Raw genomic sequence first — 25,894 nt, forward strand, 5'->3', positions numbered from 1 at the left:
TCATTACTGGGTAGATTTGTACATACACTGCCAACACACATTAATGTTCAAACAACATGAAAAAGTGAAGTTTGCATCTGATGACCCCTTTAAAATGATCTGCAAAAAAGGAACAGTTTACCTGCAATGCAACTTGAGGTTATGATAAAAATAGAGTGTATCTTCACAAATCATTATTTTCTATATTACAAAAGTACACTAATGTTCAAATATTTGGAGTCAGCAGCTTTTTTATTTTTTGAAAGAAATTAATGCTTTTATTCAGCAAGGATGCATGAAATTGATCAAAAGTAACAATAGATGCTGTTCTTTTGAACATTCTGTTCATTAAAAAAATCATCAATCAACATTGATGATATAAATAAATGTTTCTTGAGCAGCAAATCAGCACATTAGAATGATTTCTGAAGGATCACGTGACACTGAGGACTGGAGTAATGATGCTGAAAATTCAGCTTTTCATTACTGCAAATAAATTAAATTTTACAAAATGTTAAAATAGAAAACAGTTATGTCAAATTGTAGTAATATTTCACACTATTACTGTTTTTACTGTATTTTTGGTCAAATAAATGCAGCCTTGCCAAGCAGAAGAGACTTTTATCAAAATATCTCTAAACTCCAAATTTTTCAAACTGTACTGTAGTCCATATGACCTGTGCTTAATATTCTTAGTCTTCTTAAGGCATATGATAGTTTTGTGTGAGGAACAAATCAAAACTGAAGCTCTCAGGCAGTTCAAAATTGAATGCGCTGCAACCTTTTTTAAAAAGAAAGCAATTCTGTAGCTTTCAAATATAGAACTGCCATATAAGATATAATCCACACAACATCAATTAATGACATCTCAAAAGCACAATATGTAAGTTTTCGCCAGTAGAGGGCGCATACTCAAAACAAACAAAGAACCAAAGGCATAGTTTGATGATGCCTTGATTGAGTGTGGAATCATGGGAGTTGTTGTCTTCATCCCCACAGTCGATCTGTCAGGACTTGGGCAGAAATCATGTTCATGGATGAGCTAATGCATTAAAAGACTTATTAAAATCACTGTAGTATAACGCATGGCGCCTAAAGTCATAGAAACTAAACAATGATGGAGTGATTGTTAATAAAGGATGAGCGCGATACACAGCTAAAAAGCAGCAGAGCTTTTGCTCCTTCCGGTTGGGTATGTTGGAAAAACAGCGCTGTTTTATCATACTAGATACATTTTAGTGTGTTAAAAAATTCTGTTATAACGCTACTAGTGTTTTTTGGATATTTGAATAAAAAAATCTTACATATTGTGCCTTTAAAATAACCAGGAGAGTTTTAAAACATGCAGATTTGACATTTGGTTACTAGTAAAGTAATAAGTAATTTTCATCACACAAACTGTTGTATGGCTTCAGAAGTTTTGCAAACAAAAGCACCATTAAAGCTCCATACGACTTGTCATTTGGGCTACTTTAATGGTGCTTTTGTAGTAAGTGATCTAATGACACAGGATAATTCATAAAAAAAATCAATCACAACACACAGAACAGTGTTTTGTAGCACCAGACATTGTAGCATAGAAACAATACTGCCCTCTTTCTTTACCACTATTTCTCTGTCCTGTCCATTTTGTCCACATCTCCAGGCTCCAGTGTACCATACCCATTCATTTTTTTGAGCTTGAGTTGATCAGTTGTTCCCAGCGGCTGGTTTTCAATTTTACATGCATTTCTTAAGGCGAACATCTGACTGATCTCCACAAAGGTTTTGTTCTTTGTTTCAGGGATGATGAAGAAAACGTAGGCTGCCACCCCCACACACACACCACAGAATACCAGATAACAGAACGCACCAGCTGACGTCTGAAAATACAATGAAAATCAATTTATTGTGCAAATGAACAGTTAGTATGCTGACAATATAATTTGTAATTAAACATACAGAAATGTAACATAGAACATACGCTGCCCTATATCATGAGTGATATTACCATATATTACCTATAGGACAATATATAATTTTCACAGTTGAAGATATTGTTTAATAACATATATAAAATCTCCATTGTAAGATTTCTATATTTATTTATTTACTTATGTTAATAACATATACAGTACATGATTATTTTTTTACTGTATTATACGTAGCAACCATATATGCCAACTATATATATATGCAAGTTTATTAAAACAACTTATATGCAGAAATCTGTATGTTTATATATGTTTGGTAATTTTTGTTTTGTAAAATTGTTTTTTTTTTGGACATTTTACATTTAAAATTTTAAGATTGAATATTAAGTTTGACAAAAACAGGCTTACCTGAAGAAATGGAAAGACAAATCCCACCATAAAGTTTGATATCCAGTTGAGAAAACCTCCTACAATGTAGGCAGAAGGTCGATGAGATTGTTTAAAAAGCTCTCCTGTCATGAGGAACGGGACACCAGCTGTGCAGGAGCAAACATATAACTACATTAAAGTCATATTAATAGGATATATTTGGTAACACTTTACAATAAGGTTCATTAGTTAACATTAGTTAACTACATTAGTTAACATGAACTAAGAATGAGCAATACTTTTAGAGTATTTATTAATCTTAGTTAATGTTAATTAACTTATTAAAATCATAAGTTGTGTTTGTCAACATTAGTTAATGCACTGTGAACTAACGTGAACAAACAATCAACGACTGTATTTTTATTAACTAATATTAAATATTAATAAATAGTGTAATAAATGTACTGTTCATTGTTCGTTCATGTTAGTTAAAGGAGAATTCTACTTCCAGAACAAAAATTTACAAATTATTTACTCACCCCCATTGTCATCCAAAATGTTCATGTCTTTTTTTTTAACTCAGTCGATAAGAAATTATGTTTCTTGAGGAAAACATTCCCGAATTTTTCTCCATATAGTGGACTTCAGTGGTGCCCCCCAAGTTTGAACTTCCAAAATGCTGTTTGAATGCAGCTTCAGATGGAAGGAAGAAGGGTCTTATCTAGCGTAACGATTGGTCATTTTTTAAAGAAACTGACGGTTTATTTACTTTTTAACCTCAAACGCTCGTCTTGTCTAAGTTTGTGTGAAATCTTTTTTTTTTTTCCGGTTCGATACGGTCAATACAGTTAAATAGGGTATGTAGGGTATGTAGAAAACCTCCCATCTCATTTTCTTTCCCAACGTCAAAATTGTCCTACCTCACTGCAGAAGTACCGACCCAGTGTTTACAAACCGAACATGCAGAGAAGATCAAACCCCCCTTACAAAAAAAAAAAAAAAAAAAAAAAAAGGTAAAACAGCGATGTAGGACGATTTTGACGTTGAAGAAGGAAACAAGATGGGAGTTTTTTGACATACCCTAACTGACCCGGATTACAGAGAACTAGCATGCGCATCCCAGAGAATAGACAAGATGTTTTGAGAATAGACAAGCGTTTGAGGTTAAAATGTCAATTAATTTTCATTCAAACTTCCAAAATTTAAGTCCACTATATGGATAAAAATTCAGGAATGTTTTCCTCAAGAAACATAATTTTTTATCAACTGAAGAAAGACATGAACATCTTGGATTACAAGGGGGTGAGTAAATTATCTGTAAAGTTTTGTTCTGGAAGTGGACTTCTCCTTTAATACATTAATGTTAACAAATGGCTAATTATTGTAAAGTGTTACCATATATTTTAATTAATAAAAAAAAGCAACAGAGCATATGGCAAGTTATGTAGCATATACATACTGTAGCACATAATTCAAAGCATTTTTTCTTTTCCAAAACAAATACTCTTTCACCAGCAGGTGGCACTAGTCTTTCAAATAAAATGCTTTATGGCAGCAAACCTTGGCTTTGTTTTAAGATCAGTAATTCCATGAATATAACATTTTATTTTTAGACCATTACAAATATAAATGGCATCCTTTAAGAGTCAGATATACACGAAGACATGATATGACAGGTATATTCCTGTTCAGTGAGATCCTCACCAGGTCCTATGCAGAATCCAGCGATGATTCCAACCACACAAGCTACACTAACATACCGCATAAAGGATACATGAGCCTAACACAGACAAAAAAAAAGCAGAGATCAATATATATACACTGTCAGAAAAAAAGGTACAGTTCTGTCGCTGGGGCAGTACCCTGAGGTACAAAGTGAAAAGATACAAATGCAATATGGTACAATATGTACCTTGAAGGTACCAATATGTACTTTCGAAAGTACTAAAATGTACCTTTAGGGTACTAATATGTACTGTTTAGGGGTAGGTAAGGTACAAAAATGCCTTTTCACTATTGTACTTTAGGGTAAGCATTAAAGTAAAGTAAGCATTTTATCAGGCTTCTATGTATAGGTTTGTACTTCTGATTGGGCTGAGGCTGGGATTTTGGTGAGTTTGAAGTAAAAGTATTTGATGGATGTATACTATGTGTCGAAAGCATTCACTCAGTATCATTATCTCTATTATATCTATTTAACCAAAGTGGCTTTTAAAGGGTTTTGCAACTGAACTCTTCATATATATATATATATATATATATATATAGTGTTGGGGGTAATGCATTACAAGTAATGCGAGTTACGTAATATTATTACTTTTTCCAACTAGTAAGTAACTAGTAAAGTAACGCATTACTTTTTAATTGACAAGAAAATATCTTTTTACCCCCATTTATTGATTAAAAGTTCTCCTGTTCCCACCCTGAGAGAAATCTGGAGTAATATGTTAGTTCTAGAATAAACGTGAACATGCATTAATTCATCTCACTCACATAAAACAGATTTAGTATTTCTAAAAATGAATAAAAACAGTGAAATTAAACTATGACACAAACCTGCAATAATTAAATATGTTAAATAATACAAATATCCTTTATGCCTTTAATCCCATTTTATTAACCAGTGTCTTTGCTGCCAACCTTCGATGATCCAATTCAACCATACTAATAAGCAAAAAAGATAATCTAACATTTGTTTTCCTTTTTTATTGCTGAAGAGCTGACATTTTTTTCTTTTGCTGTCTTCTCTAATGAATGACTTTTCTCAAAACCTGAGGCTTTTGGTGTGAAAAGGCTTTTACATTTGCCAAAAATAGAACTTTTTATATTAAAAACAAACAAGCAAGCCCTAGCCAGATTTAAAAAGTAATGCAAAAGTAAAGTAACACATTACTTTCCATAAAAAGTAACTAAGTAATGTAATTATTTACTTTTTTGGGGAGTAACTCAATATTGTAATGCATTACTTTTAAAAGTAACTTTCCCCAACACTGTATATATATATATATATATATATATATATATACACATTATAGAAATTCAGTAATTCAAATTCAGAAATTTGGCTTTCCCATCACAGTAACAAAATTACATTTTTAAAATAGATTCACATAGAAAACGAATTGTAATAATTTTCATTTCACAATATTACTGATTTTACTGTGTTTCTGATCTATTAAAGCAGCCTTGATGAGAATAACTTCTTTCGAATACATTTAAAAGATTTTACTGCCCTCTTCTTGAATTCTAGTAATAATTTTAGTCTCACTCAAAACTATGTAAATAGTAGCAATATAGACTTAAAGTACCTTTAAGCTATAATAGGTTATAGTAAAAACTAATTATTACTTAAGGTTCAATTATCTTAAATAGATTACGACAAGAGCAAGTCCTGTCTTGTCCTGCAGATTTGCTTTATCCACACAACCATTTGTAAATTTAATTGGTCTGGCCTCCAGTGTCATTCGTTTCCAGCTATTTTTAGCTGTACAAAACTGCTCATTTTGCTGCTTGATATTGCAAACATGCCACACTTCTGTTTATCAATTTGCACTGGCTACCAATAGCCGCTCGCATAAAATTCAAAGCTTTGATATTTGCCTACAAAACAAACACTGGCTCAGCACCTCTTTACTCAAATTCACTACTTCAGACTTATGTGCCCTCCAGAAGCTTGCATTCTGCAAACTAACACTGCATTGTAGTGGCATCCCAAAAAGGCACAAAATCACTTTCATGGTCGGCGCCGATAGCCTTGCGGGCAGCGCGCCGACATACAGCGCCGTTGCGCTACGGGTGTCATGAGTTTAAATCCTGGCTTGAGGACCTTTCCTAAACCCCCCCTTCTCTCTCTCCCACTTAGCTTCCTATCAGCTATGATCTGTCCTATCATAATAAAGGCAAAAACACCAAAAATAAATCTTAGGGGACCTTTCACTGACTTTTACCTTAATTATTCCCTCCTGGTAGAATGACCTGCCCAACTCAGTCTGAGTCTCAGTCCTTCAAGGACTTCAAGAAATGGCTAAAAACACATCTCATCTATCTATCTGCACTCTTTACTCTATTTCTATTCTATCTAATTGTTTTCTTTTTATTTATTATTATATAAAAAAAACCTTGCTACGTTTACTGTGTTAGACTAACCAAGACTTCTAAGATGTAACTTGTAATTTGTAAGTTGCTTTGGATAAAAGCATGTGCTAAATGACTAAATGTAAATGCAAATTAAATGTAAGTAAATTTTGGTGTTCGTAATTACCTGTAATAGCAGGGAGAAAGTGATTCCAGCACAGCAGATCCCCATAAAGCTGAAGCCACCAATCATCAGAGGCCTCCTACCCACACGCTCAATAGTAAAGCACTAAACAACATCCAGAGAATTATGAGATTATGAATTACTCACATTGTTACTTAAGAGCCAATTATATTTGCCATTCTAGAGAGTTTTTTACTCAGCATCGAAGCTGCAGGCATGTTGAGTTTTTTACTGCTGCACATAAGCAACCTAAATGTATGTACACAATAATCACAATAATAATCACAGCTAAATTTATAGTTTGCTTTTGGTATCATTCATTGTGTTCTCACCCCTATGAGTCCAGCGATGACCTCTATGGCTCCAGTGCCCACAGTTGTGTACTGAATCTGATGAGTAGGAATGCCCGCATTCTCAAAGATGGCATTGGTGTAGAACCAGATCTGGAAATGAAAACCATTTTATTATCTCAAATAATGTTCTAGCCTTTTTTATGTTTATCATCAACAGTTTCCAATGTTATAAACACACACACCGCATCGATTCCTGACAGTTGCATCCCAGCATTAACCACAAGGACCGTAACAACCTGCCAGCGAACAGACGGATCCCTGAAGAGCTGCAATACTGAAACAGTTTCTACAGAGGACAATGAGCGCTGCTCTTCCTGCATCTCCTCCACCTCAGCCTGAATGTTACACTTGGCACGGTACCACTTCAGTGCTGCAAAAAAGAATCAGAATCTGAGTGTCATTATATAAGACCCATTAGCCCACATCAAAACAACCAAAAATCAGAACAAGAGACTACTCTGGTAACCCTACACTTTTAAAAAGTGTCCCTTGTAATAATGTAAAATTAAAAGGAATGGTTCACCTCAAAATGAAAATTGTGTCATTAATTTCTCACCCTCATGTCGTTCCAAACCTGTAAGACCTTCATTCATCTTCAGAACACAAATGAAGATTTTTTTTTGATGAAATACAAGATAGATAACCATAGATTCTGTTGTGTGTGTTTTGCCATGTGCTTTAGTCTCTAGTCCTGGACCTGCCCTCTTCTTCCTCAGCTGGGATCATTTACAACCGCATTTGGGATCGTTTGAAGCAGCATTTAAACTGCATTTTGGAAGTTCAAACTCATCAGCCACAACCACATCAGTCCATTATATGGAGAAAAATCCTGAAATGTTTTCCTCAAAAAGCATAATTTCTTTACGACTGAAGAAAGAAAGACATGAACATCTTGGATGACAAGGTGGTGAGTACATTATCTCTAAATTGTTGTTCTGTATCTAATATAAATATAGATATAGAAGAATAAAGGTGTGATTCACGTTTTCAGAGTCACTTTCCCAGTCTTTACTGTGTAACTTATATAGGCATTGTGATCATTTGAATATACATTCAAATATCATAATTCAGTTATACATTAAAAATCTGATCTTTTATCGCACTAACAACCCATCAATCATCACATCTGTCTGCTGATCCATAGTGATTGGCTATAAGTGCGAATTTCCATGCCAACATCAGCATCAGCTGCCTCTGCAGTGTGCGTATGTAGTTTAGTAACGTTGTGATGACTGACCGGATCCAGTACACACACACTTACGTTTGTTTGTAAACCAATTAGCCTATACAATTCAGATGTTTGAAAACTGCCACACTGACCCCAAACCAGCCCAAATTTTGTCCACCCGCCCAAGCCAATTTTTACCCGCACAATCAAATTCAAAATTGGAACCCTGCCCAATCTGGCAACACTGGGTACTAGATGTAAAGGCAGCCCTATTATGGAAAAGTGGGTGGGGAGCAGCAGCTCATTTGCATTTAAAGAGACATGCGCGAAAAGAGCGTGTTTCTGCTTCCACTCAAAATAAGCATTTTCAAAATTATATAACAAATGATCTATTGGGGTTAAAACTTTGAGCTGAAACTTCACAGACACATTCTGGGGACAACTGAGACTTATATTACACATTAAATAAGAAGCCAAAGATCACTGTGGCAAGGAAAATACCATAAAGTGTGCCGAAAATAACCTTTGGAGAAACTTTTAAGTTTTCCTCTGGCTATACACCATAAGCATATGTTGATGCTAGTTAGCTAAAATATGTAAATGTGTAATTAATTATCTCATCCATCTAGTCATCTTTCAAAAAATACATATGCTTACAGTTAAATCATACAAAAATGATTTTTTGTATGGAAATAGCTTAATGTTTCCGCTGTGACTCTCTTCTAATCCTGTCTCACATTCTTAGTCAGTAAGTTCTCCTGGCTGGTAGCTGTTGCGTGACCGATGGGCCTTTGTAGTGTCGGCTTCTGAAGCTTTGAGATCACAGTACATACAATAACAGCTTATGAGAGTCTGCTGGTCACTAATCCCTCCACACAATTCAATCAGCCTCAATGTAGGGAACATTCAGAAGAATTTCTAGAATTTTTTTTCATGGAAGATTGTAAGTTGTAAAACAGAAACTTTTTTTTTTTCAAACTTTACATACCAGAGAATGCAGTGGTCACAGTTTTCCAAACAATTACAATGAACTGCATATAAATGAAGTCAATACAGTAGTCCATGCAACTTACTGTCATGGTTATGGACTTTTGTTTGTGTTCCTGTTCTCCTCCTGCCTTGTTTCATTTGACCTAGGCTGTATCCGAAATTGCCCCCTATACCCTCCAACAGGCCACTATTTGAGGGGACAGCCATTTTTAGTGGCAACCGAAACCATAGTGGACATTCTCGAGTGCACTCACTCATTCTCACAATGCACAGCAAAAATTAGTGTACAACCGACGTACACTCAACGGCTAGAGAATACCCATAATTCACTGCAAAATTTGGGTGCCGAAAGAATTCCCGCGTCTCGCCAGAAGATGGCACCCGCAGCTGAATCATCCATCCATTCATTTTAAAGGAGAAGTCCATGTCCAGAACAACAATTTACAGATAATGTACTCACCCCCTTGTCATCCAAGATGTTCATGTCTTTCTTTCTTTAGTCGTAAAGAAATTGTGTTTTTTGAGGAAAACGTTTCAGGATTTTTCTCCATATAATGGACTGATATGGTGCCCCGAGTTTGAACCTCCAAAATGCAGCTTAAATACAGCTTCAAACGATCCCAAATGCGGTTGTAAACGATCCCAGCCGAGGAAGAAGGGTCTTATCTAACGAAATGATCGGTTATTTTCATAAAAAAAATACAATTTAAATACTTTTTAATCTCAAATGCTTGCCTTGTCTTGCTCTTCTTGAACTCAACCCTATTCTGACTCAAGGCAGCTAGGGTATGTCGAAAATCTCTGATCGTATTTTCTCTGTCAACTTCAAAAATAATTTCAAAATCATCCTACATCACTGCAGAAGTTCTTCAAAGAAGTTCACTTTGCAAAGTGAACATGCAAAGAAGATTAAACACCCTTAACAAAAAAGTTAAAACAGCAATGTAGGACGATTTTGAAGTTGAGGGAGAACATGAGATGGGAGTTTTTCGACATACCCTGTCATAAACTGGAAGAAAACAGAGGTCGGAAAGACAAGACGAGCGTTTGACATTAAAAAGTATATAAACTGTATTATTTTTTTATGAAAATAACCAATTGTTACACTAGATAAGACTCTTCTTCCTCGGCTAGGATTGTTTACAACCGCATCTGGGATTGTTTGAAGCCGCATTTAAACTGCATTTTGGAAGTTCAAACTTGGGGCACCACATCAGTCCATTATATGGAGAAAAATCCTGAAATGTTTTCCTCAAAAAAACATAATTTCTTTACGACTGAAGAAAGAAAGACATGAACATCTTGGATGACAAGGGGGTGAGTACATTATTTCTTTAAAAGAGCTCATCCACGGTGCACAGCATAATACAATGCAGGTATACATTCATTGTAAATTGATTATTCAATTGTTTAACTAGGGTTTGAACATCATTTGCCTGACAGAGTTCAAGATAAATCCTTTGATCTTGTCCGTTTGCCAGTTTAAAATGATTATTATTAAATAGTAAGCACAAACTATGTAAAGTGGCCATCCTTCTGATGCACTTAGTACCCAAATTCACTTAACTGTTAACTGTAACTCCTTCAAGTGAACTGAGTAAGTGACCTAATGTAAGGGATAGTGAATGAGGGTATAGGAGGCGGATTCAGTCCCAGTTTTCCTGAGTTGCCCTGATTAGTTCATTCAGTTTACCTGTGTTTAGTCAGTCATTAGTTCCTCTCTTTTCTTTGTATAAATTCTCTTCCTTTAGTTCTGTGTTTTGCCAGTTATCACATGGACATGCTTTGCTGTTTTGGTCTGCTCCTGAATTCGCTGTGTTTGTTTTCCTTGGATGTACTATTAAAAATGGTGTTTTTGGATTACCCCTTCATCGTGCGTTTCTGACATTAGCACTGCATGTTACACTTATATGAGCGGTATATAAGTTTTCTAAATTTATGCAATTGCTCTGTGTAAAGCATAATTTTGTTACTTTGTATTCATGGAAAAACAAAAAACAACAACAAAAAAAAACACTTTTTGTGTTCCACAGAAGAAAGAATGTATTACGGACGGATGTAGAATAGTATGATGGTAAAAATATATACATATATTTTTAGGTGAACTGTTCTTATAGTTAAGAAAAGTCTTTACCTGTGATAGTGGCGTGAATGTTCCGCTTTTCCATCAACAGATATCTCGGACTCTCTGGGAACCATGGCAACAACATGAGCTGTATGAATGTAGGCACCACAACTAGAGAAAAGAACAGAGGCCAGTGCTCTTCCTGTGTGGAACAACCAAATATTAATGTTAAAAATACTTAACAAGACTGAAAGAAAAGCAGATCTGTTTAAACTATATTGGCACAACAAAAGTTTGGAATATATCAATTAATATGTGGTGTTCATAACAGAGACAGATCTAATGTTGCCCAACCACCTTGCCCAAGAGTTCATGAAGCCCCAGAATCTGAGCGATAAACACTCCTATACAGATGAAGATGCTGGGAACTAGTCCTAGAAAGCCCCGGAGATTCTTTGGAGCAATTTCTCCCAGATACATGGGCACTACGCTGAGAGAAATTCCTATAGAACCACAACAGAGGAGCACATGTCAGTACAGCAGCTCGATATATAAAATTAATACTAGTGATGCCACTAGAAATTTAAATCCAACATGAGTAGACATAGTTAGATGTGCATATTTAAGAAAAACAGGACTACACTAAAATGGTTAAATCTGCTTAAATGTTGCTGTTCATGAAAAAAGAAACAAACTGAGACAACCATCAAAAAGTCTTCTTTTATGCCCCACAGAAAAACAGAATGCCATATAGTTGTGGAAATGACATGGTGAGCAAATGACAGAATTTTCATTTTTGCCATTTAAGGCCTTCAATATTAAATGATGACTGAACTTATGACCTGCATGTATCCCTATAATGAAGCGCCCAATGATGATCATCTCTGGAGATCCACACAATCGGCTGAAGCCCATCAGCCCTCCGGCGATAAACACCAGAACTGTGCTGTGTACCAGTGTCCCTCTCCTACAAATTATAAAGTTGCACAAAGCATTCAAGTAGCTATTGAACTACAATGAGACAACATTTCAGAACTATTCGTATTATGTCTAATAGGAGAAAAAAAAAAAAAAAAAAACATATATAAGCTGCATACTGTACCTCCCAAATCTGGTAACCTGCATTCCCACCGTCAGAGAGCCCACCAGGCCTCCAATGGCAAATATAGACACAGTGACTGAATATATAAGTGTGAGAGTCTCCTCATCCACTCCTGATCCATTCCGCCTCACAATGGTTTGGTTAAAAAAGTCCTTTATGTACTGTGAGATAAACAAAGAAAATATGATTCTGTGTAGCTCTTATAATATACATTTCTACTACATTATCCGGGCATTGCCAGTCATACTTGAACAGTTAGACAGCGATATAAGATTCACTACCTAAAGCATTTCAACTAACTTAAACCACACACTTAAAGGAATAGTTCCTCCAAAATGAAAATTTGCGGAAAATATACTCAGCCTCAGGTCATCCAAGATGTAGATGAGTTTGTTTCTTCATCGGAACACATTTGGAGAAATTTAGCATTACACTATTAATTACATTACACTGGTGAACAAGTGAAGTAATGCTACATTTCTCCAAATCTGTTTGCATGAAGAAACAAACTCATCTGCATCTTAAACAACCTGAGGGTAAGTAAATATGCAGTAAATTTAACCCTTGTGCGTCAATAAAAAAAGTTACACATAGGTCCTTAGTGGACAAAAATGTCCTTGTCAAAAAACTGTCATAAAAATTTGAAGCTACGGAGCACAGACTAAAGTTTGGCCTCATTTGAAAGAAGATTATTGTTGAAGTAGAAAAAGTTTAAAAAGTGAAACCAAAAAAAAAAAGATATAGTGGTTTACGTTTATGAAAATGCTTTTATATATTTTATATAAAATATATTTTATGAAATATGTTGAACTGTAAACCTGCTAGAAAATCAAAGCTCTAAATCTAAACAAGTTGTGCTCCAAATTTGAGGTTGATATCTCTAAAAATGAGCTTTCAGGAAGAATTTTCCCCATTAGATGCCAGCAAAACTCCGCTGGTGCACACAGTGGTTGGATTTGTGATTTGCAGTACAGTTTTTCTCTCTCAAATATTACACACACAATTTGTTTTTTTTTTTATTACATGCATACAAACCACACTCTGACATCCATACCAACACACCCACAAATTATAGCTGCATTATTTATCCAATTGGCTCTATAATATGCAGAAGCAGAAAACAGAAATAAAGCGAGTATTTGCTTTATTGGCCAAATCTAAAAAAAAAATGGCACCATCTGGTAAAAAATTGTAAAAAAAAAATAATTTTGAAGCCTTGCCAATAGAATGAAAATCTATTAACAAATAATTGCATAATTTTGCAGTTAAATGCCACTGCGATTAAACTGTTTCACAACAGTGCTTTCTTCTGAATGAAAAGGAGAAAGATATGCACAAATCGAGCACCATCTAAAATTGTGTGGATTATTTGTTTAATATTGTGATGTTTTTATCAGCTGTTTGGACTTTCATTCTGATGGCACCCATTCACTGCAGAGGATCCATTGGTGAGCAAGTGAAGTAATGCTAAATTTCTCCAAATCTGTTTGCATGAAGAAACAAACTCATCTGCATCTTAAACAACCTGAGGGTAAGTAAATATGCAGTAAATTTAACCCTTGTGCGTCAATAAAAAAGTTACACATAGGTCCTTAGTGGACAAAAATGTCCTTGTCAAAAAACTGTCATAAAAATTTAAAGCTGCAGAGCACAGACTTAAGTTTGGCCACATTTGAAAGAAGATTATTGTTGAAGCAGAAAAAGTTTCAAAAGTGAAACCAAAAAAAAAGCTATAGTGGTTTACGTTTATGAAAATGCTTTATGAACAATATTTTATATAAAATATATTTTATGAAATATGTTGAACTGTAAACCTGCTAGAAAATCAAAGCTCTAAATCTAAACAAGTTGTGTTCCAAATTTGAGGTTGATATCTCAAAAAATTAGCTTTCAGGAAGATTTTGTTTGGGCACAGTACCAAATTTTCCCCATTAGATGCCAGCAAAACTCCGCTGGTGCACACAGTGGTTGGATTTGTGATTTGCAGTAGAGTTTTTCTCTCTCAGATATTACACACACAATTTTTTTTTACGACACGCATACAAACCACACTCTGACATCCATACCAACACACCCACAAATTATAGCTGCATTATTTATCCAATTGGCTCTATAATAAAAGCAGAAAACAGAAATAAAGCGAGTATTTGCTTTATTGGCCGAATCTAAAAAAAAAAATGGCACCATCTGGTAAAAAATTGTAAAAAAAATTAATTTTGAAGCCTTGCCAACAGAATGAAAATCAATGGGGACGTTTTTTTCTTAAGGTCCTGAGAGGAACTATTTTTTGTACCTAGTGCAAAATAGACTCATTAAAGGAAATGAGGGTTAAATAGTAAAATTCCAATAAAAATACACGCCTGTGCCAAAATTTATGCACCTGGCAATAACACAGGCAAAATGATCAAAAAAATAAAAAAAACTAAACTAAAATTGACAAAAATGTCCAAAAGGTCGCACAAGGGTTAAATTTTTGTCTAAACTTTTGGAGTGACTTCTCAGCTGATCACATTCAAATTTGAGACTCTAGTCTGCTGTAATTATACAACCAGCGAATCAAAGTAACACAAGTCAAAATTATACAGTGTAGAACAGACATTGGAATGGATGAATGCAATGAATGTAATCATTGTAGAGAAAAACTCACTCTCCCCAAAAACGTTATAATGTCATGTCTCTAAATTGCTGTATCTGTATTTGAATGACCTTTTTCGAACCTATTTTTGTCATTGTCATACTTATTTCTTCTTAATGAGCATGAAGATGCTCTCAGTATGATCACATATGATATAGGCAGAAAGTATATGTACTATTTTAAGCCTCTACTGTAATCGAGATGACTAGCAATATGGGCACCATCTTCTCCGATACGTTAGAAGCTGTTGCCCCCATCAAATTGAAAAAAGTTAGAGAAAAACGTATTGCGCCATGGTACAACAGTAATACCCATTCCCTCAAAAAAGAAACTCGCAATCTTGAGCGCAAATGGAGAAAAACTAACTTGGAAGTTTTTAGAATTGCATGGAAAAACTGTATGTCCAGATATAGACAGGCTTTAAAAGCTGCTAGGGCTGAGCATTTCCGCGAACTCATAGAAAATAACCAAAACAATCCTAGGTTTTTATTTAGCACAGTGGCTAGATTAACAAATAACCAGACGCCACCTGATCTAAATATTCCTTTACAGTTTAATAGCAATGACTTTATGAATTTCTTCACTGATAAAATAGATAACATCAGAAATGCAATAACCAATGTAGATTATACTGCATCTAATATGTCAACTTCTTTCGTCGCACCCAAAGAAAAACTGCAGTACTTTACCACTATAGGACAGGAAGAGTTAAATAAACTCATCACTGTGTCTAAACCAACAACATGCCTATTAGATCCCGTACCCACTAAATTACTAAAAGAATTGTTACCTGTGGCAGAAGAACCGCTTCTCAATATTATCAACTCATCGTTATCTTTAGGTCACGTCCCTAAACCATTCAAGCTGGCGGTTATTAAGCCTCTTATTAAGAAACCACAACTAGACCCTGGTGAACTGGCAAATTATAGACCCATTTCTAATCTTCCATTTATGTCTAAAATTTTAGAGAAAGTTATATCTGTTCAACTGTGCTCATTCTTGCAAAAAAATGATATCTATGAAGAATTTCAGTCAGGCTTCAGGCCCCATCACAGCACAGAAACTGCACTTGTTAAAATCACTAATGACTTGCTTCTTGCGTCAGACCAAGGCTGCATCTCACTGCTAGTTTTACTTGATCTTAGTGCTGCGTTCGACACTATAGATCATGACATACTAATAGATCGACTACAAAATTATGCAGGTATCCAAGGGCAGGCTTTAAAATGGTTTAGATCCTACCTGTCTGATCGCTACCACTTTGTTTATTTAAATGGGAAGTCATCTCAGTTATCACCAGTAAAGTATGGAGTGCCACAAGGATCTGTTCTAGGTCCTCTACTATTTTCAATATACATGCTGCCCCTTGGTAATATTATTAGAAAACACGGGATTAGTTTCCATTGTTATGCTGATGATACTCAACTATATATCTCAACAAGACCAGATGAAACTTCTGAATTATCAAAGTTAACAGAGTGCGTTAAAAATGTAAAAGATTGGATGACCAACAATTTTCTGCTATTAAATTCAGATAAGACAGAGATATTACTTATTGGACCTAAAAACAATACACAGAATCTTTTGACTTACAATTTACAGCTAGACGGATGTACTGTTACTTCCACTACAGTCAAAAGCCTGGGTGTTATATTAGACAGCAACTTGTCTTTTGAAAATCATATTTCTCATGTTACAAAAACAGCATTCTTCCATCTTAGAAACATTGCCAAGCTGCGAAACATGTTACCTGTTTCTGATGCAGAAAAGCTAGTTCACGCATTCATGACCTCTAGACTGGACTATTGTAATGCACTACTAGGTGGTTGTCCTGCATCTTCAATAAACAAGCTACAGATAGTCCAAAATGCAGCTGCTAGAGTCCTTACCAGGTCAAGAAAATATGATCATATTACCCCAATTTTAAAGTCTCTGCACTGGCTACCTATTAGGTTCCGCATCAGCTACAAAATAGCACTTCTTACCTATAAGGCACTTAACGGTTTAGCTCCTGCGTACCTAACTAGTCTTCTACCACGCTACAATCCATCACGCTCCCTAAGGTCACAAAACTCTGGACTGTTGGTAGTACCTAGGATAGCAAAGTCCACTAAAGGAGGTAGAGCTTTTTCACATTTGGCACCCAAACTCTGGAACAGCCTTCCTGATAACGTTCGGGGTTCGGACACACTCTCTCTGTTTAAATCTAGATTAAAGACTCATCTTTTTAGCCAAGCATTCAAATAATGCATCTCATAAACTTTTCCTGCAGTTATATCTGATCAAATGCTCATTATTAATCTTTTAGCTCTGGTTAACAAACCTTCCTTTTCTTAGTTTTAACAGCAGCTACGCTAATTATGTTCCTATTTGTTCTCTGTTTTTGCCATGGGATTGACATCCCATGGTAACTAGGAATTCACAAGCTCCAGTCTGGATCCAGAACACTTAAGAAAAGATGATGCCAACCCCACAGAGGACTTCAGATGATGCCAACCCTGAAAACATACAGCACTACCAAATTCTGCTACTAATTTATAGTGTTCTTTGTCTGTTTGATTACGTCATTAATTGATCTTTACCACACATCTCTACCATATGTACATCAAGCTACTACTACATATATTGTAAAAATGTCAATTTGGTGTAAAGCTGCTTTGCAACGATATGTATCGTGAAAAGCGCTATACAAATAAATTTGAATTTGAATTGAATTGAATCGAGAGCACCTGTGTTGTGGTACTGACATCAGTTGTAGTTTAAATAGTTGTTAATATGTTATGTCAGAATTTCATATTTTAAGAACACACCTTCAATCAACATTAAAGGAAAGAAGTGAACAAACTGTGATTAGTGTTTCAGCAAGTGATTCAATCCAGCTGCATAAAAAGTTATGTGAGGCTACTATATGTGAAAAATTATGTTTGTCATGTCACTCACCACTGCAGGAGAATTAACAACAGCCAGGTTATAACCATACAGCATGGAGCTCCCAAAGGAAGAGAGGAACGCTACCGCCAACAGGGATGTGGTTAGATGCTGGAGAAACAAATAAAAGACAACCATGAGTCTGATAGCCATTTGTAATAACATATATCCCTGTTTTTGGATTTAAAATTTTCATAAGATGTCTAGCACTTCTAACATGAAGCAGCTTTTTATTTGTTTCAATAATCAACATTGCATTTTCCCCTCTGGAGTACAAAATCACACTTTAAGTACAAATGTTATATTGTTTATAAGCCGTAACTGAGCCTAAAGTATTAGACTCTGGCGCCGATCCAGTTAGCATGTGACTGCATTAGCGTACAAGTGAACCATGACTAGATCTGGCATGAGTGTTCACTGCCCAGGCAAACTGAGTTACAGTAATTACCCTGCACATGTACAGAATCACTATCACCACCTGCCAAAAGTGGGAAAGCAGTTAAATGAAAGAATTTCATAGTTGAGAAGAAGTGAAAAACTCAAAGTATGAAGTGTGTCTTTCATGAGATAAATACAAAATGTGTAAAAAGAGCAAACATAAAAATAAACAGTAACTTTGTTGTATCATGCATAGTGGGAGACTATTCTCAAAAGAATGGGTCCATAGAAAGAAAACACAGGGCTCTCAGAATGGTCCCTGATAGCACACATACATCTTTGAGAAGTCTATTTGACATCTGCAAGACGTATTTGTTACATAGTTTGGACATCTATTGGACATTTCCGGTCAGATGTCAAATAGACGTCTATTAGATGTCTTTAAGATGTTTATGATTTAGTATGTATGTAAAACTGACATCTTACAGACGTCTGCCAGACGTTTGTACACAGCAGATGCTTTCCAGATCAACAGATCTTTAACGTACATGTGCTATCTGGGATAGCTTTCTCTGCACCAGGCACAAGATGTTCACAAGATAGAGTAAATATGTTTTTTTCTTCACAGAGAATTTAGGCAATAATGTGTAAACCTTTCAAGACAAGCCTACGAAGAGCTCAGAATCAATGACATGTAATTGTATAGTCATTTAGAATGTGAGTATATTATTCAATCACAATACTTGCTGGGCTAAGTCTTTTTTTTTTAGCTTCAAATGAAAAGTTGTAATGTTGTGATTGATCTCTTTAGTTGATTTAGTTTATCCTTACTAAAGATTTTTTTTTCTAACCCACTCGCAGAAAATGAATGGGAATGCTCATGACAGTTTTCACATGACCAATTTATTTATTTATATTTTTTTTTAAATGTGAGCCATGCTCTGTTTTTACTAAATAGCCAGTGTGAAAGCCCCCTATAAACATATCCTTGTGAAGTTAGGGTTATAGTTTGATGCTGCCTACTGTATATTCACACTACATTTTGAGATTTTTCTTTTTCTGCCTGACAAGATTTACTACTCATGTTGTTATTTTTAATATGATTTTATAAGATCTTGCTGCCATTTGCTGTCTCTCCTAGAGAGCTGCCTATAGCTAGATAGCATCTTGCTAAAAATCTTTTGCCTTTATAAACTTGACCATGAACTTTGAAAAAGCACAAAGAAAACGACGTTACTTAATGTTTGTTTGATGCGAAATATACCAAATAAAGGCACATATAAGGACCGTACATTAATTTACAATCAAATTATAAGCATATTATTACACAAGCTGTAGGAAATATTCTAATATTACTGACTTGCTGGGCTTCCTTCACAGAAGTGTTAAAAAAAAAACACAGGTTCATGAGCCAAACTGACTAGTGCCATTCTGTAGCAATAAATTTGTCTGAATTTTTGGTAAAATAAAAGAAGAGATATTTTATTCTGAGAAAGCACAGACATAGGTTTAGCACCAGTAACAACACTGTATGTAACGTAAGCTTATTCATTTTTGGCAACAGTAGCGTTACGTAAGAATTGAGTGCCTCTTTAGCGTTGTCTGACAAAGACACATATGAAAATTATTCATTACAGACGTCTGTTATATATCTATTTTTTTAAACCTGCTGTCAAAGACAATATCTGTCTGTTTTAGGTTGGAGAAATGCTATAAATAAACAGATAAATAATTACAATGAATTTAGATGAGTTACGCTTTTGAAGAGATTAGCCTAGAAGTTAAACAGCAGATTTGCAGACAGTTACGAAAACAAAATAAAAAAGATGATTTCATTATAACGCCAACTTTTCCCTGTAAAAGCGAATTCAACAGATACGTCACGATGCGAATTGTAACAGCATTGTGATGCCTTTTTATCTAGAGAAACCATCAAGTTTTATACTGTTTTAGAATGTTATTTTCTCCTTCTCAAAACTCTTGGTCGCGTCAAAAATGATTACACATTATTATACATTATTATTATTATTATTATTATTATTATTATTATTAAATCCTAATATGCAAAATAAATTAGGCTTACTTACCCCTCCACTTTTCCCATTAGGTTCTATCAAAACCTCCTCCGCCATCTAAAAGCTCAAACGAAATTGTCTCTCTGACTAAAATTTGAATGAGAGCGGCTATTGTTTATACCACCGGCATCCCAGTGCAGGCTATTTTTGACTGTGTAATGACTGAATTCTGCACATTTAACAAGGAGGAGGGAGAGTGTGCGACGTTCAACCAACTACTGCTTGCTGACAAATGCAGCTCCACCTACAAGCATTTCTCACCATTTTAAAAGGTCAAAATGCGAGACTGACATGTCACATGTTAACAACCCGCGTGATTTAACTCTTTATTTAAATTAACTACACTTTCACTGCTCCAGTGAACTCTTGCTTTTAGTTTTTTACAACTTTCATTTCCTTTTATTAAACCCCAAAGTTTTGCATACTTTTAGTGAGATGTTTGTGTTATAGTAATAGTCTAGTATTGTCTATTTAACCTATCCACCTTTTTTTTGTCGTAAGAGCAGCCATTTGTAAATTTAATGTGTCTTGCTTCCAGTTTCATGCATCCAGCTATTTTTAACTGCACTAAACATTTTGTTTTGCTGCTTGATATTGAAAACTGGTGTGTCATATCATATAATTTTAATGTATTATCTCAATTATGAACACATTGGTTTGTAGTGCAAACAGTTTTACCATTACTCAACATTCTTCTCATTATTAAGTGTAACATATTACCAAAAAACAGCTTACTTCTGCATTGAAAAAATAAGGTGGATATGTGAAGTGCAACCACTCAGTCTGTGCACACAGAAAACCAGTGTTTCATTTCTCTTGTTGTTACTTTCTCTGTGTTCTATATACAGATGATTGATACATTGACTATGCATCATGAAGACGTCAGACTAATGGAATTGAACCTCCTGATCCCATGGATCTCCATCATTTCTTCATGGTCATCAAACTCTGAAATTTACACATCAACTGTAACTGAATTGCTACATTTTACATTTGTAAATGTCTTACTGTGCAAATTATTACTGCTATTTAAGCACTCACGTGAAACTAGGCTGCAAGCCTTAAAACATTAGTTACGGTTTGGTGACCGTAGCTTTGCATCAGGCCCATAAGGGCTTAAAGGGATAATAGTTCACCCAGAATTTATAACTCTTTCATCATTTACTCTCTGTCATCCCGAACCCGAATGGCTTTCTTTCTTCTGTGAAACATAAGACAAAATATTTTGAGAAAAGCTCCTCTTTTTATAGAATAGAAGCCAGTGGTAACCAAAACTCTTTGGTTTCCACAGAAGAAAAAAGTCATGACAAGTCAGGTTTGGGACAACATGAGGATGAGTAAATGATGACAGAATTTCTGAATTTCTATTTGGGGCAAAATCCTTTTATAAAAGACTACATTAACAGAGTTTAAGGTCCATCACAAACACTCAATTCAAAAGAAAAAAATATTTGCAATATCACTCTATACACTATCATGTGCTCTGCCTAAATATGTTCTCAATATATTTGTTTCCCCTCAGTTTCAAAAATTCTTCAGTTGCTCTGCCTTGTGACTAACCTTTGACAAATATTGAAATAATAGTTCTGTGTCTGTGTTTCTTTTGGCACTGTACTAGCTCCCTCTGGCTTTTTATTTTGCCCCTCTCTCTTCTCACATGAGTTTGAGAAGATGCTCCCACACAAATCCTCTACATTTTAAATAAATAAATAAACACACACACACACATGTTTGTTTTTGTGAATTGTGGGGACTTTCCATAGACTTCTGTAGATTTTATACTGACCAAACGATATTGTCTATCCCCTAACCCAACCCTAACCCTAAACCTAACCCTTACAGAAAACATGTTTGCATTGTTACATTTTCAGATAAACATCATTTACTATTTTTACTGTACTTTACTTTATTTTATTTACTATTTTTTATATATATCAGAGAGTGATGATGTGCGCTGACAGACCTGGCAGCCATTTTATCTACATGTGCTTTTCTAAGTATGTTCTTGTCATATGACTCCCAGCATGAAGTCCATAGCATCAGACCATTTTTTTTGTGAAGAATCAATTATTGTCTCACATAGGAAGTTAATTCACTTTTTTTACTTTACTCTCGTCACTCATTCATCCAAGTATCTCTAAATCTAAAGAGTAATGGGACGTGTTAAATTGCATTGGTAGGAACACGTGAAGGAACTACAATCTCACACTTAAGTTTTAAGTTTCAACAATCTGCACAGCATGGAACACCTAAATTTCTAATTTCAATGATATTTATGTTTTACAACCAGCGTCAGTGGCAAATTCCCCAATCAAGTGTTTGGAATCACATACAGTGTTCATGTACGCACACAGAGGTATCCATTGATTTCCGTGGTGTAACATCCATTAGTTGGTTAATGTTACTCCTTTACCCCCCTGCTGCTAGATGCCGTAGCTACACTGTTATCAAGGCAAAAAGCAGGTTTCCCCATTGAAGGCTATTCAAATGTAGATATGTATACTCTAAAATAGTTTGGTAGAACTTGTACCAGTGATATTATGTTTGGAGAGTTCATGAAAGTGTGAAATTGATATATATTTTACTTTGCCTTCAGCACTTGATGAGTGATGAATCACATGACAGATGTTCAAACTGAGGTGCAAAGAAGACAGCCTCCAGGCTGTGTATTTCTAGGAAATCATTTGTAAGCTAAACAACAGCCATTTAGATGAATGTTAATAGTTTTTTTCAGGTATTATAGGTCCTCTTAGTAAAAAGCTCTTGTCTTAAAGAAATTGTTTACCCAAAAATGCAAATTTGCAGAAAATGTGCTCACCCTCATGCGATCCATGATGTAGATGAGTTTGTTTCTTCATGGGAACAAATTTGGAGAAATTAAGCATTACATGACTTGCTCATCAGTGAATCCTTTGCAGTGAATGGGTGTCCAAAAAGCTGATGAAAACATCACAATAATCCACAGGTAATCCCACATGACTCCAGTTAATGTCTTGTGACGTGAAAGCTGCATTTTTTATTCATCATTAGGACGTTTTAACTTTAAACCAATATGATGCACAAGTCACAAGGACCACATTTTTGACACTTTTATGGTGCTTTTTTATTTGGGAGCTTAAAGGAGAAGTCCACTTCCAGAACAACAATTTACAGATAATGTACTCAACCCCTTGTCATCCAAGATGTTCAAGTCTTTCTTTCTTCGGTCGTAAAGAAATTGTGTTTTTTGAGAAAAATATTTCAGCATTTTTCTCTATATTATGGACTGCTATTGTGCCCAGAGTTTGAACTTCCATAATGCAGTTTACATGTGGCTTCAAACAATCGAATGTGGTTGTAAACAATCCCAGCCAAGGAAGAAGGGTCTTATCTAGCATAACGATTGGTTATTTTAATAAAAAGAATACAATATGTATATTTTTAATGCCAAACCCTCATCTTGTCTTACTCTGCTTAGACTGTTTGTGTTCCGGTTCATGACAGTTAGGGTATGACAGTTAGGGTATGTCGAAAAAAATCCCATCTCATGTTCTCCCTAAACTTCAAAATCATCCTATATTGCTGTTACCTTTTTTGTTAAGGGTGTTTGATCTTCTTTGCATGGTCACATTGCAAAGACTGTGTCGGTACTTCTGCAGCGATGTAGGATGATTTTGAAATGATTTTTGAAGTTGAGGGGGAAAATACGATCAGAGGTTTGAATCAGAATACACAGAGTTCATGGAGATAAATGAAAGACAAGCGTTAGAAATTAAAAGTATTTAAATCGTATTTTTTTTTTAATGAAAGATAAGACCCTTCTTCCTCGGCTGGGATCGTTTACAACCGCATTTGGGATCGTTTGAAGCCGCATGTAAACTGCATTTTGGAAGTTCAAACTCAAAAAAAACTATATTTTTATTTAATAAAAAACAAGAGTTTGCCCATTGTTCATTTGTCCCTTGAATTGTTGTCTACCCTGTGATATTGGGGAATCTGCCCCTTTAAGAAAAGGCCATCCCCTTTAGTGACTTTAATTATTATTATTATTATTATTATGGAAGTCCACTTCCAAAACAAAGATTCACATTTAATGTACTCACCCCCTTGTCATCCAAAATGTTCATGTCTTTCTTTCATCAGTCATTAAGAAATTATGTTTTTGAGGAAAACATTTCTGCATTCTGCATTCTCCATATAATGGACTGATATGGTGCCCTGATTTTTTAACTTCCAAAAGGCAGTTTAAATGTGGCTTCAAATGCGGTTGTAAACAATCCCATCCGAGGAAGAAGGGTCTTATCTAGTGAATCGATCAGTTATTTTCATTAAAGAAATACAATTTAAATACTTTTTAATCTCAAATGCTCGTCTTGCCTTTCTCTTCCTGAACTCTGTGTATTCTGACTCAAGACAGTTAGGGTATGTCGAAAAACTCCAATTGTATTTTCTCCCTCAACTTAAAAAATTATTTCAAAATCGTCCTACATCATTGCAGAAGTATTGACCCAGTCTTTGCAAAGTGAACATGCAAAGAAGATCAAACACCCTTGGCAAAAAAGGTAAAACAGTGATATAGGGCGATTTTTAAGTTGAGGGAGAACATGAGATGGGAGTTTTTCGAAATACCCTAACTGTCATGAACTGGAACAAAAACAGTACAGGCAAGACGAGCACTTGGCATTAAAAAGTATATAAATTGTATTATTTTTATTAAAATAACCGATCATTACGCTAGATAAGAACCTTCTTTCTTGGCTAGGATCGTTTACAACCACATTTGAGATCGTTTGAAGCCACATTCAAACTGCATTTTGGAAAAATGTTTTCCTCAAAAAACATCATTTCTTTACGACTGAAGAAAGAAAGCCATGAACATCTTGGATGACAAGGGGGTGAGTACATTATATGTGAATCTTTGTTTTGGAAGTGGACCTCTCCTTTAAGACCAAAATTTGTGAGTACTGTGAGGGCTGAAAGGCACCATATGGTGATATTGACCCTCATAGGTTAGAGCACGTACTCGATGGTGAGTTTCTGTTGAAGCTGAATTTTCAAAGAGTTGTGATGTTTAAGCTGTAGAGGGTGCTATCGTGCTATCAATAATATTATGCTTGCAAAAATGGCACATAAATGGAGCTCCTACTGACCCCTGCTGGACAATCCGTGGATGGCCAAATTACAATAAACAGATCACCCAAAGTTTACCCAAAAATGAAAAATTTGTCATCATTTACTCTCCCTCATGTCGATCCAAACCAATATTAATTTCTTTCTTTAGAAGATGTTTTGAACTGTTTTGTCCAAATAGTGAAAGATAATTAAATTAGGCTTATCCATACATTCTCCAAACCACTTTTTCTCTGTAGGGTCATGGTTTAATAAAACGTATTTTTTAGAAATATCTTTTACAGGTTTTTAACATCACGAGGGTGAGAAAATGGGTAAACTATCCACAAATAGCTATATATAACTACTGCAATGAAATTTCTGATATGATATAACCTACATTCATAAAAACACACATACAGGTACAGTAATGGGACCATATCTCCATGGCTTCATGCTAAATGACTTCTTAATCACAGTCTATTAAGCTTTTTAAATTCCTGTTGGCTGATAATGGCTGCTCTCCAGTGCTGAGTCTGGTGGTTATTTATTAATTTGTCTGTCCTTGCATGATTAATCATTCTGTCTCTCTT

At 35.1% G+C, this 25,894-nt stretch overlaps 1 protein-coding gene across 1 annotated transcript; it reads right to left on the minus strand.

Annotated features, from left to right (window-relative positions):
- Positions 1-631: 631 nt before the first annotated feature.
- On the minus strand, positions 632-20,353 carry slc2a15b (solute carrier family 2 member 15b). The gene is made up of 12 exons (XM_051120913.1): positions 20,226-20,353; positions 17,773-17,871; positions 12,198-12,358; positions 11,938-12,062; positions 11,453-11,598; positions 11,165-11,297; positions 7,055-7,242; positions 6,852-6,962; positions 6,523-6,624; positions 3,966-4,041; positions 2,301-2,428; positions 632-1,841 (listed from the first exon to the last, which is right to left on the minus strand). The coding sequence occupies exons 1-12, from the start codon at positions 20,268-20,270 to the stop codon at positions 1,587-1,589; spliced, it is 1,569 nt and encodes a 522-aa protein (XP_050976870.1). The 5' UTR covers positions 20,271-20,353; the 3' UTR covers positions 632-1,586.
- Between the last annotated feature and the right edge of the window lie 5,541 nt (positions 20,354-25,894).

The sequence above is a fragment of the Labeo rohita genome, chromosome 1 (assembly GCF_022985175.1).
Source record: "Labeo rohita strain BAU-BD-2019 chromosome 1, IGBB_LRoh.1.0, whole genome shotgun sequence".
Lineage (NCBI taxonomy): Eukaryota > Metazoa > Chordata > Actinopteri > Cypriniformes > Cyprinidae > Labeo > Labeo rohita.